We start from the raw sequence: 11,298 nt of genomic DNA on the forward strand, positions 1-11,298 counted from the left end.
GTTGCACAAAACAAAAATCTGCATGAGCATACAAAAAGTCATGAGAAAATGGGCGTATACTGACAAGAATTTTCATTTAATTTTGGTCCGTCACAACCGCTATGACGTAAAACTTTACTGCTGGCCGTAGCATTAAAAATGGCGGGAAAATGGCGGCGTACGTTCAATTTGACCCATTCAGCCGTAGATCCGGGCGATAATGCAACGGTTCCTCACACTTTTACACGAGTTGTATGTCACCAAAAGAAATTCAAGATTGCTGTTGAATCATGCTCGTCTTGTGCCGTGAGCACATGTGATTATTATCTACAAATCTGGCGATTAACGTGACAGTGTGTTTGTCCCACGACGAGCTCGCCTGCCCCAAAAATGACCTGAAAACTTTTGGCCTTGTTGTCTTCGAATGCATTGTTATCGATGCTTTGTAAATTATGTATTGGACACCTAGATGTCTTAAGTGTGCATACCTCAGAAATAACTATTGTTGCATGTGTAGATCTCTTTAAGTTCCACTATTTTTAATCGACCGGTATAAGGCTTATGACCGGTATTATGCCAATGCATGTTATATACATGTACAGCAATAGTGGTTCAGCGTGTATAGTCAGTCAGCTCATTGTAAGAAATATGGAATTCAATGAATGAAGATTTATTCCAATTTGTGAATATTGATTACCATTACATTTAGCAGACTAGGCCAGGTAAAACCTACCCTAAGCTGACAGCAACTGGAGAATCTTGCTCAAGATGATACTCGAGCAGAAAATTATGGATTTCATCCACTCAAGTGATGTACCCCTCCAAGGATAAAAGTTCATTGAGCCCTCCTGGAGAAAAAATGTACAGAAAAAACTCTGTGCTACACATATAATATATGATATACAGACTGTTACCTTTAGAGAAGACAAACTTTGGCAGGATGTTGTTAGTTGCTGGAGTTGGTGCAGCAGAACTGAGGTACAAACAGGCAGAAGACAGCAGGACAATGAGACGGGCGGCCATATTGTTGTTGTCTAGCAGTGGGCTGTTGGATCTGGCTTCTGTTCTGCCTCTAGGAGACTTCTTTAATCAGTTACACATGGAGAAAAAGGTGGCCTACTACACAGGTGCACCTGTCAGTTCTGACATGGAGGGTGATGGTTACTAGAAGAGTGGGGGTTGCTTCTAATTATTCTGCTACATACATTTACTTACTGACTAAAACTTCATCCACTATGAGACATGAAGCCATGACTTTTCTATTCATTTTTTATTTTTCTTTCCAATTATTCTGCTGGGTAATGTTTAATCCCCAAGCAGATGTGCAGAGGATTGACCGTCAGAATAGGGCCATTATAAACGAGTATTAACTTCCAATATTTGCTTGGAAGTGAGGGAGTAAAATGCAAACTATAATATGATACATTATATTCAATTTGACACATTACATTGATAAGAGTGTTCCATATCAATGCCTATTGATATGATTCTCTGAGTTGCATAGTGCTGATAGATGCATGTTGTTTCATCCTTCCAAGAAAGGAAAGGGAAGTCTCCCAGAGAGCTAGTTAATACAGTCCAAATGGACTATTTTGGAGCTAGATGGTATGACTCACTGGAGTCACCATATAGCAAAAGTCAGTGAGTACCGGTAGTATTACTCTGGGAGCCGGCCGGAATCGGGTAGCTTAGGACAGTTTATTCGGTGGCCCAAGACGGTCAGGCCCGCCCGATCTCCTATTAGCGCCCCGGGGAGTTTAAGCCCGATGAGGTCCACCAAAAGGAAGCGATAACTCCTTGATAACTCCTTCGGGCTTAAACTCGCCAAAGCGGTAATGTGAGATTGACGGGCTGACTGCCTTGGCTTCCCAAACAAAACTCGCTAGCTACCCGGTCCTGTCTGGCTCCCAGGGTATGCAGTATGGTAGTATTAGTATCCAGAATTTGATCATACAGATAGATGGGTCCCTTACACAGGGGTAGGCAGCAGCCAGCTATGCTGCACTTTCAAGCAAGACTATACACTGAGCACACTGGTTTAACCATACACTTGGTGTCCTTAACACACCTGATGAAAATGTGTCCATTATTTTTTTTTTAAAAGACAAAATAATTTACAATTGCCTCTTTGGGTTGGAACTTAAGTCTATCAGGTCCTGTTAAAACACAAAGTTAACACAAAACCTCAGATGCTTGTACAAATTCAGAATCTGTATAACGAAGAAGCTCGTTTATGAAAATGAACCAATGAATCAATTGTAACTGTTGTTTTCAGGTTGACGTTCTGGAGACGCAGTTCTCCCAGCTGGTGGAGAAGATCCAGGCTACACGAGACTTCGAGAACATCCGCCTGGCGCACGACCAGTTCCTGGCCTCCCTCCTGGCACAGTCCTTCATCCTCATGAAACCTGTGAGTTACTGCATGGCACTTTTAAACCTTTGGTACAGACATGCACAGGTGGAGGGAGTTAACAGCCTTTGCAAAACCCTGTGAGTTACTGCAGTGACCCTTTACCATTTAATACAGAATTGTGCCCACCCTGGTTGCCAGAGAACAGCACTCAGCGGCTAGGGGTTTTCCCAAACCCCTAGCAACATGCCCCGCAAAATCGTACTAGCTAGCCCAGGGGGTCATGCAGCCGTGCATAACTCCCTTGGCCAGCTAGCACTGTGCCTTGGCAAAAAACCCTGGGACTTACTGCAGTGGCACTTAAACTTTAGTACAGACATGCACGTGTGAGGGCAAAACACTGGCACTGGGAGTTACTTGCTAGGACAAGTATTATACTTTAGTCATGGAGACGCTATTCTCGAAGCAGAGGTTGGGTTGCTGGGATTAGTTACTGTGGCCGGAATTTTTTTAACAGTGAGGGGAGCAAGCTGGTAAAGATCCTGGCCGCACTACTACATTGTAATCCCCACGACTCAACCTCTGCTTGGAGAATAAGAAATGCACCAGACCTGTTTGCACATTCATTAAAAGTGTAAGTTTGGGGCTTTATATACATTGTATATGGTGGAAAACAAGCATTGTGGTCATTTGGAGGGGAGGCGCCCAGAATAATGGAGGAGCAAGCAGACATACTTAATGAGATATGGGAAGGATGAGAGGGTGGGGAGGCTTTGAAATTGAGTGAAGGAGGGAGATGTTGGAGGTTGGACAGGTCTGAAAAGCTGGCCACCCACCGCATTTTAGTTAGGTAAAGTAGGTGCTATTGTAACTTCTGTATACTTCTGATACCACAGCTGGACACTGGTGGCTCTTATGTGGTGAGCCCTCTGTATGGCGCCCAGATATACATTGCAGGGACTTGTTCAGACGAGTTCAAACAAATGGTGAATCTATGTTGGAAGTTGGAACAGTGCAGATACTAATACAAATTCTGTTTTTGACATTGGAATGTTTTAACATGTTGGAATATGGCAGAATATTTACTCAAACGAATGTTACAATTGTTCTTAACTGTTACTTGTCTCAGTTAGTTTTTACAATTGGGTTTCATAAATGTTAGAAAAAAAGGCAGCAAACACCTATGCAATAATGTGGAATTGGCTCTACAAGAAAATTCCGTTAACCTTTCTATTAAAGGAAACATTAATGCTTAAAGACCCCTTAAATTTCAAGTTTCAACTGCTTTATTTACCCTATCATACCTGGAATTCTTTCCACCTTAAAGGAACCCGTGAAATGAATATAATTTACGATGAACTTTTATTTCAGGTGTTCCACTGCTTGAATGAGATCCTGGATCAGTGCCACAACTTTGCCATGCTGGTCTCCCTGAACCCTGGTGCACTGAATGAGAGACAGCTGGATCTGATGGACACAATTGCAAAGGTTGTGAAACTGATGAGTTCTCTGTTTCTCTTAATATTTTTACGTGAGAATTATGTACGTGAGGAACATGTGAGATTTTTTTGTATCATTGGACAGCTCATAAACACTTGTCATCAAACAAAAATGACACACGTCATGTATTATTTTACAGTCAGAAGTATTTGCTATTGGCATTGATGCAGTCTTGAATATGTGACTTGATGATTGAGCAATGCCAACCAGCTGAATTGTGGCTAACATTGATGAAGACACACACAGATTTGGTGTGTCATTACCTGTACATTTGTCATCAAGAATGATACTGTTTTATTTTTGATATATGAAGCTGGTACATGCAGCACTGTACCAAAATGATTTTTCTACATTTTACTTGACTTTCAAGGACAAGTGTATTATCAACATTTTGGACCAACCACAGCAAGCTCATGCAAAAATGGGTTATCATCAAACATATGTCCTTACAGGATTTCAGCCGTCAGTCCAACCTGCTGTTTAAGATCCTGTCCAGTGTGAGGAGTCACCAGGCCTCCCCCTACCTGGCACAGCTGCTGCTGAGGGTCGACTACAACAAGTACTTCAGCCAGGCTGGGGGAACCCTGGGCAGGTGTGTCATGTGCTGACTCGTAGTTGGGGAGCCTTAGGCCACACCAATTTAATTTCTTGGTTCACGGATTCGCTCGCTCCTATTTTTTGGAAAAAAAAATAAAAATAAAAATTACCACTCAGCAAATTTTCACCATTAATGAAACCATTCACCAACTTTCTGGTGAAGCAAATTGGCCTTTATATTATAAGCTCCTTTAAGTGTGGGTACAGGTGCGGTTACTTTACAATAATAGTGTTTTTGTACTTTTTTCAAGCTGAAAACTTTTTTTCTTTATGTTTTGGATTAGCTGTTACCTTTACCCCAACCATTTTACCAAGTTTTATTTTTATTTTTATTTCGCCCTATCGCTCCATATTTTTTATGAAAAAATCCGTGAACCAAGAAATTAAATTGGTGTGGCCTTATGATTGTTTAGCCTCCACTAGGCCTTCCTACGTGGGTGTGGGGATCATAGAATTTGGCAAAAAATCAGGAAATTGGCCAGAGGAGTCAGACCACGCTTAGGTTCACATTTCCCCTCCAGCCAACTCCTCCAGTAGCAAGACCCCCCTGGCAATTTTTTCTCCCTATAATAGCCAGCATAGTCAGTCTGGTAGAGACTAATGATTGTTATCCTAGCAGTATAGAAGGATTGTCTCTCTTTACGATTTGTATTGTTCAATACACAGACGCAAATGCTGTGCTTTTGGATTTGCAATATTCCTTTGTATGGAATAGCCAATACAAAATCATAGTGGAATTCGATGATGTTTTACAATATTATTGTCCTGTGACACAGCTTGGATGTGTTTCTAGATCGTTTTACTCTCTTAGATAACTGCGTATTTGATGATAATGCATTAAAATACAATTTACCAAGGAGCTTTATCAAGATCCTTGAATTTACCTTACAAGATACATTTCAAGGTATGAATAATTCCATTTGGCATAACTTTGTTTTCTCATTCTGAAATCCCCTTAAAAAATACATGATAAGCCAACAACAGTCTGGATACACATGCATGTGCCACATACATGTATGTACCACTCTACCCAACCATGGAAGTCCAAGCCTCATGTTTATTCATTTGTCATTCCAGTTACACAGCTCCAGCACCTCCCTCCTCCTCCTCCACAACAACAACTGTCTGATTCCTGACCACCTCCCAACCTGCAACAGCTCCATATACAGGACATCTGTCATTGCTTTGGACTTGAAGTTACTGCCAACAATTGTATAAATATGGAAAGCTTAACTGTTTTAGTCAATGTGTGGCTAAGCTTGCAGTAGTAGCAAATGAAGTACTAGTACATGTAGAAACAGTTTAAGCGTGACCATACGAAATATGCTGTCATTGTCATATAGTAATAATGGCAAATAAATACTCTGTTTACTGCAACATGATGGTTCTTATATATTTGTATCTCTCTTGTGTCACAGTTAGATAACTCTCAAAGCTCTTATGATAAATACCCCCATGCAGACCCTCTTTTCAGACTGGACAGGGTTTTCCAAAAACCCAAATAAGACATCTTCATGTTATCTTTTCCTCTTCTATATGAATATGGTCCAGTGACTGTCAGCACCAAGATGCTTCTCCCAGACTAGTATGTCAGGTGTTTGTCTTTAAGCTGCCAAAATATGTCCATCACCAAGGCAGCTACTTCCCTCCAAACCAGGAGCCGAACAGATTGTAGAAGATGGACGCCGTGTTGTCGTCGGGAAGACGGGGCTGACCCGGCAGGGTGGGAGGTCGAAGGTCAGGCCGCCTCCCAGGCCACCTGTCCTCAGGATGACTTGATCTCCCTAGGATGACATGACAGGATGGTCAAGTTCTGTACAAGTCATAGTTATCCAACTCAATCATCACCAGGTACAATGCAGTGAGCAAGATGTAGACAGTCCTTATTCCATTCATATAACAAATGTTAAGGAGCACAAAAGTACACTCCAGAAAAGAAACAATAACACACTATACATACTACTAGAATAAATTAAATTTCAGTGGGCAGCTTTCTTCGAATTCTCTGTCACGATTAATGTAAGACTACTTAGACTAGATCTTCAGTAAGCTAAAACTGGATTGAGATCACTTTCCTTTCTGTGCAATTCTCACCTTGGTCTATATCAGAAATCTCCTCCCTTGTTTCCTCTCTACCAGACGGATCTCTCTTGGTCACAACGGTGTGCGTCTGGTCACCATCGTTCCGCGTGACCACGGTCTCCTCATTCCCCGACCCGTCTCGGACTGTTCTCCTCTGTTCTACTTTCTGGGAACAGCGAGAACAAACAACAATAATGCTTAGTATAAACAATGAGCTTGTAAAATGTATCATTATACAAATGAACAATGTACCAGTACTGAAAATGACTGTGTTTCTTACTCTCCAAGCAGAGGTTGGTGTGACCTTTTTTTATGGTCCAAATTTTCTTTCCGCTGACCCCACCAATGATGCCACAGAGACAAAACAGGGCATATAATGTGACAATCTTCCCCACCAACCTCTGCTTGGAAAGAAGGTTTCCATTGCCATCAGCTTTACAATCAACCAAACAAATGTGATGTACATTATTTGCTAACTTAGTTGTTGAAGATTGCCTGTTGGATACACATAGCGTTGATATTCACCACCTACCCCGTCTGGGCCCCTGATGGTTGTCGTGGTGATGGACTTGAAGAAGGACCGCCCCTGCGGAGGCTGTGACGGCTGCTGGCGGGGCAGGACAGCATCCAGGTCTGACGCTGAGATTTGGGCATCCAGATCTGGCAATGAGAACACAATTTCTCACTGGGAATGAATTATTAGAAAAATACATGTACATTTTATGAACTGTCAAGTCTCCACTTCCATTCTCAGTTATCTTAGTAACTTGGAATATGATAATAAAATGATAATATAATTACATGTATATCAGTCATAATGCAAGAGTACTAGTATATCTACTAGTATGACAAAGTCAAAATCATTATATTGGTCGTTATATTGGTCATCATTTCATACGTACCTACGTACCTTTATCAACTTTGTCCTGAGGTGAGGAGGGGGGTTTCTCCCATGGAGAGGGGGGTAGCTGGCCAAATGGATTCTTCCAGAAGTCTTCAAACTGTATAGAAACAGGTGGAAAATGTCATGAACAGTAGATGTTATTCCAATGTCATTCTTTCATGCTACTGAAACTTCTTGTTAATTTGATGGACTGCTCCTCGAATATTCGTATTGTAATGAATATAAGGTCAAACCTGTCTATAGCGGCCACTCAAGGGACTGGAGAAATATGGCCACTATAGACAGGTGGCAACTATAGAGAAAATGTTGATCAATTGACCATGAGCAAGCTTGTTATCATACAGATATTTTCAGACTGAAGCTTTAGGATGACATTGAAGACTCACTTGTGGATATCTCTTTGGTATTGGCTGTTCACTTTTTGGCTGTTCACTTCTGCTACTTCCTCCCTCTGGAATTGCTCCTGGTTCCTTCAGCATTCTGTCTCTGAGGGACCTTTCATGTCCAGGTCCTGATGAGGGAGGTTCCATACCTGGTACACCTAGAGCAGGAGTGCAACAACAGTTTTTGAGTTTACCAGCTGTTCTAGGGTTCTGATCGATAAGGCGTCAGAAGGCTGACGGCTGAGACACAACGGTTTACCTGTTTCGACCTTTTAATTCAAAAGTCTTCATCAGAATGACAAGAGAGTGGTACCGCACTGGCTTTTATAGCCTCTACTCTAGTTAGGACAGGGTGCCCTGAGCAGTTACATGTAGGGCAGGAGATAGCCAATCAGATTACAGGATATCATTTTGCACTAGCTATGTTGCCAATCAGTGTATAGGGTTCAATGGCCAATCAGCTTACAGGATATCGTTATGCACTGGCTAGATTTGGCTAATTAGAGCGTGGTCCATTGTTCTCCCGGCCAATCAGCATGTGGAATGCCATCTTGCCCTGGCTGTATGGCCAATAAGAGTATTGGGTTCAATGGTCAATCAGCTTACAGGATATTGTTTTGCACTAACTAGATTTGGCCAATCAGAGCCTATGTCTAGTCAGGTCAGGGTGCTGAGAGTAGTCCATTGTTCTCCTGACCAATAAGGTAGTTTGTCTCATAGACGACTGTTCTACTAGCCAATCAGGTTACACTTGGTGCCCTATGCCTTTTGTTTGTTTGTTCTATGACATCACCTGTTAGGCGGGAGATACAAACATGGGGTGCGGTACGGATAACTATGAGCACTTGTACAGACGTAAAAACGTTTCTTTTTCCATTCACTCAATTTGCTACTCAGTCTTCAAATGACATAATGAAGCTTTGGATGGACTAAATTGACATGATGGAATTTGGATCAAATTTGCGGTCATCATACAATTGATGCAACTGAGGGCCCGGACGTCCAAGTCACAAGTGTGATCTTTCTATGAACGTAAACTAACTACTTTCCCTTTCGGCTCCATCTGTTTTTTGACATGTTTATAGGTGTTTTTTTTTATCAAGCTTCAATCTTTCTTTACGCTGCCAAAACAAGTAAAAAACAGCTGCAGCCGAACCTCCGTTTAGAGAGTAAAATTGATGGCACTCTTGAGATAGATGTACAAGTGCCCTACAAAATTTTGCTGTCTTCTTCAGTTCATATTTAAAAACTTTTTCAGCAGTTGAATGGGTCACAGCCTGCTTGGAAATTGTACGGCGTAAAAAATTATAAAACGTAGTAAAGAATGTGGCTATGCTGTAAGAACACTGGAGTGCCAGTGATGTAATTACATGTAACTCGCAAAAATGTTGCATAAGACATGAAACCACATGTACCTGGTCTGTGTGGAGGTGATAAGGGCGGGAATTCCACAGTCCCCAGTTGTCTGAAAAGTTCATCAAAGGTGTGGAACATCTCATCAAAGTGTTTCATCATGTCCGACATCCCAAAGTCATCGCCGCCAAACTCCTCGAACCCCGGCCCACCCCTGAACCCAAATGCTCCAAAGTCATGGCCGAAACTGTCCTCTTCGTGTTCATCATCATCATCATCATCATCCAAGTCTTCATTCTCATCACTGGGGAAAAACACACACATGTGGTGAAGTTGAGTAATTCTTGCACTGGCAATATCAAATATTTCTTCGCAAATGTTAAGAGGAAGATTGCTGTTGATTACATCATCTAGAGGACAAGTTTTTGCCGGCTGCATAATATTAATAAGATAAAGTAATACCAACGTCAGAATTTAACCTCTATGTCTATCTGTCCCATATGAAGTGTGCGGCAGGGATTACATTGTGGTGTGTCCCCATCAACCCAGCTCAGTAGATAACCTTCCAGGATCTTTGGAGATGACTTTGAATTTCATCGCATGATTCAATTGCATGCATAAATTACATGACTTGTTATAATAATAATAATAATATAATAATAATTATAAGAGGGAAATATTATTTTAGCCACTTACAAGTACTCGGGCGGTGGTTGTCGATGTCCTCCGTGAAACCCAAATAATCCGCGAAACAAATCGTGCAAGCTCATGTCTCAAATACTTTCTCCGATCAAGATCTAATCATCAACTGCGAACTTTCCCGAACAAATTTTGTCCTTCCTTTGCGTAACAAACGCACACTTCCGGACATGCGTACAGGGGACATGCGTAAAAGTGGTTCAGTAGCGACGTCTAGCGTCAATAGTTTTCATTACAGCAAAAAAATGTAGTGTTGAAGCGACCTCTAGAGACAAATATGCAAACTGCAGGTAAAGTCACCGATGACACTTGCACAGTGTCTGAGGAGTAGGGATAGAAACCACCCACAGTCCTGAAAGTATTACAAGTACAACTTCAGTAAAGACAAGTTAACTTAACGTAGCATTTACTACATTTCCCTTTTATAAAATATAAAAGAAAGTTTATTCCCGTCGTGTCAAAGGTTATTGCGCATGGCATCTGGGCATTTCGAAATCGCGCGGGACTGAGGAAAGGTTGAAGACGTTTTATCGAGATAAGGTAAGCTTACTCTCCATTTCTCCTTCCATTTATCTCTCACGGCTGTCTGTGACGGCGCTTGAGCTGGAGAGGGCCCTTGACTTATCCATGAAGGTAGTTTCAAGGACTTGCGTCGTCCTGTGGCTTTCCGGTTGTCTGCTTTTCCAGTGTTGGTTGGTCTGCTGCCAGTGCTGGTGCAAATTATTTTGATCCAAGCCGTGGCAACTTTGCGTCGAAAGTATTTTCATTTTCGCGGCCGAAGAGAGCTTGTCAGTCAGCTTTTAACATGATTTGTGTTCATTGTTCCGAAGTCAGTGGTTGTGTTTGAAACTAATTTTTGTACAAAATTATTTTTTTTTTTTCAAAAATCAAGACCTCATATTTTGTCCAACCTTTCCTATTTAAATCACTCCTTTTTCAACGCCTCATAATTTGCATAACGTTATATTTATAATCTTTTAACGTTAGATGGTATTTTGGAGATTTGCTTTGTGTCAACGACTAAAATATAGCTTTTTATACACTGAGCTGAGCTGAGGTACTAGTATTTTTGAATAGGAAGGCCCTACCAGTACCACAGGTATCACAGCACAACTTAAAAAATTATATTCTGCCTTCTCTTTTCCAGTTTCAAGCACCTCTTGATTGACCGCCTTTTGCTTTAAAAGGTTAGCTTCAACCCTATGCCCCTGTATAGCTGCCAACAACTGCGTAAATTGGACAGAACAGGCCACTTGTTTAAAATGAAGTCCCAGACTATTACTTTTCGAAGGTAGCTCTGAAATTAGGTCAACTCAGGTCATTGAAATAAAAGGGTAAAGGTCACCTCATTTGGTTGATTGAAAGTAGATTCTGAGCTACATGCATTTTATATACTGCACACTTTTGCCGAATTTAAAGTTTAATACCTTTTTCTATACTATCACAAAAAA

General features: G+C 41.4%; 3 protein-coding genes and 1 long non-coding RNA gene across 8 annotated transcripts in view; 2 read left to right on the forward strand and 2 right to left on the reverse strand.

The window, feature by feature from the left end:
* Positions 1-2,374, reverse strand: part of LOC118410054 — a 3,721-nt gene extending 1,347 nt beyond the window's left edge. The window contains exons 1-2 of the long non-coding RNA XR_004830517.1: positions 2,243-2,374; positions 713-827 (exon numbers count right to left, since the gene is read on the reverse strand). This is a non-coding gene — a long non-coding RNA (uncharacterized LOC118410054). The remainder of the gene's footprint in view (positions 1-712; positions 828-2,242) is intronic.
* The window catches only part of LOC118410049 (gamma-tubulin complex component 4-like), a 40,220-nt gene extending 34,417 nt beyond the window's left edge, over positions 1-5,803 (forward strand). The window contains exons 15-19 of one of the 2 annotated variants that reach the window (XM_035811522.1): positions 2,255-2,389; positions 3,226-3,315; positions 3,701-3,817; positions 4,282-4,421; positions 5,504-5,803. In XM_035811522.1, coding sequence (XP_035667415.1) covers positions 2,255-2,389; positions 3,226-3,315; positions 3,701-3,817; positions 4,282-4,421; positions 5,504-5,555 — 534 coding nt within the window. In that variant the 3' untranslated portion in view covers positions 5,556-5,803. The remainder of the gene's footprint in view (positions 1-2,254; positions 2,390-3,225; positions 3,316-3,700; positions 3,818-4,281; positions 4,422-5,503) is intronic. The other variant, XM_035811523.1, reaches the window with a different exon arrangement.
* Positions 5,462-10,033, reverse strand: LOC118410051 (HCLS1-associated protein X-1-like). Its single transcript, XM_035811529.1, has 7 exons — positions 9,845-10,033; positions 9,211-9,452; positions 7,799-7,953; positions 7,419-7,509; positions 7,041-7,168; positions 6,521-6,674; positions 5,462-6,210 (listed from the first exon to the last, which is right to left on the reverse strand). The coding sequence occupies exons 1-7, from the start codon at positions 9,916-9,918 to the stop codon at positions 6,065-6,067; spliced, it is 990 nt and encodes a 329-aa protein (XP_035667422.1). The 5' UTR covers positions 9,919-10,033; the 3' UTR covers positions 5,462-6,064.
* Positions 8,632-11,298, forward strand: part of LOC118410050 (TIMELESS-interacting protein-like) — a 17,371-nt gene continuing 14,704 nt past the window's right edge. Inside the window, exons 1-2 of one of the 4 annotated variants that reach the window (XM_035811526.1) lie at positions 10,174-10,387; positions 10,995-11,034. The gene's annotated coding sequence lies outside the window, so the exon portion shown is untranslated. The other 3 variants (XM_035811528.1, XM_035811525.1, XM_035811527.1) reach the window with 3 other exon arrangements.

The sequence above is a fragment of the Branchiostoma floridae genome, chromosome 2, assembly GCF_000003815.2.
Source record: "Branchiostoma floridae strain S238N-H82 chromosome 2, Bfl_VNyyK, whole genome shotgun sequence".
NCBI classification, from domain to species: domain Eukaryota; kingdom Metazoa; phylum Chordata; class Leptocardii; order Amphioxiformes; family Branchiostomatidae; genus Branchiostoma; species Branchiostoma floridae.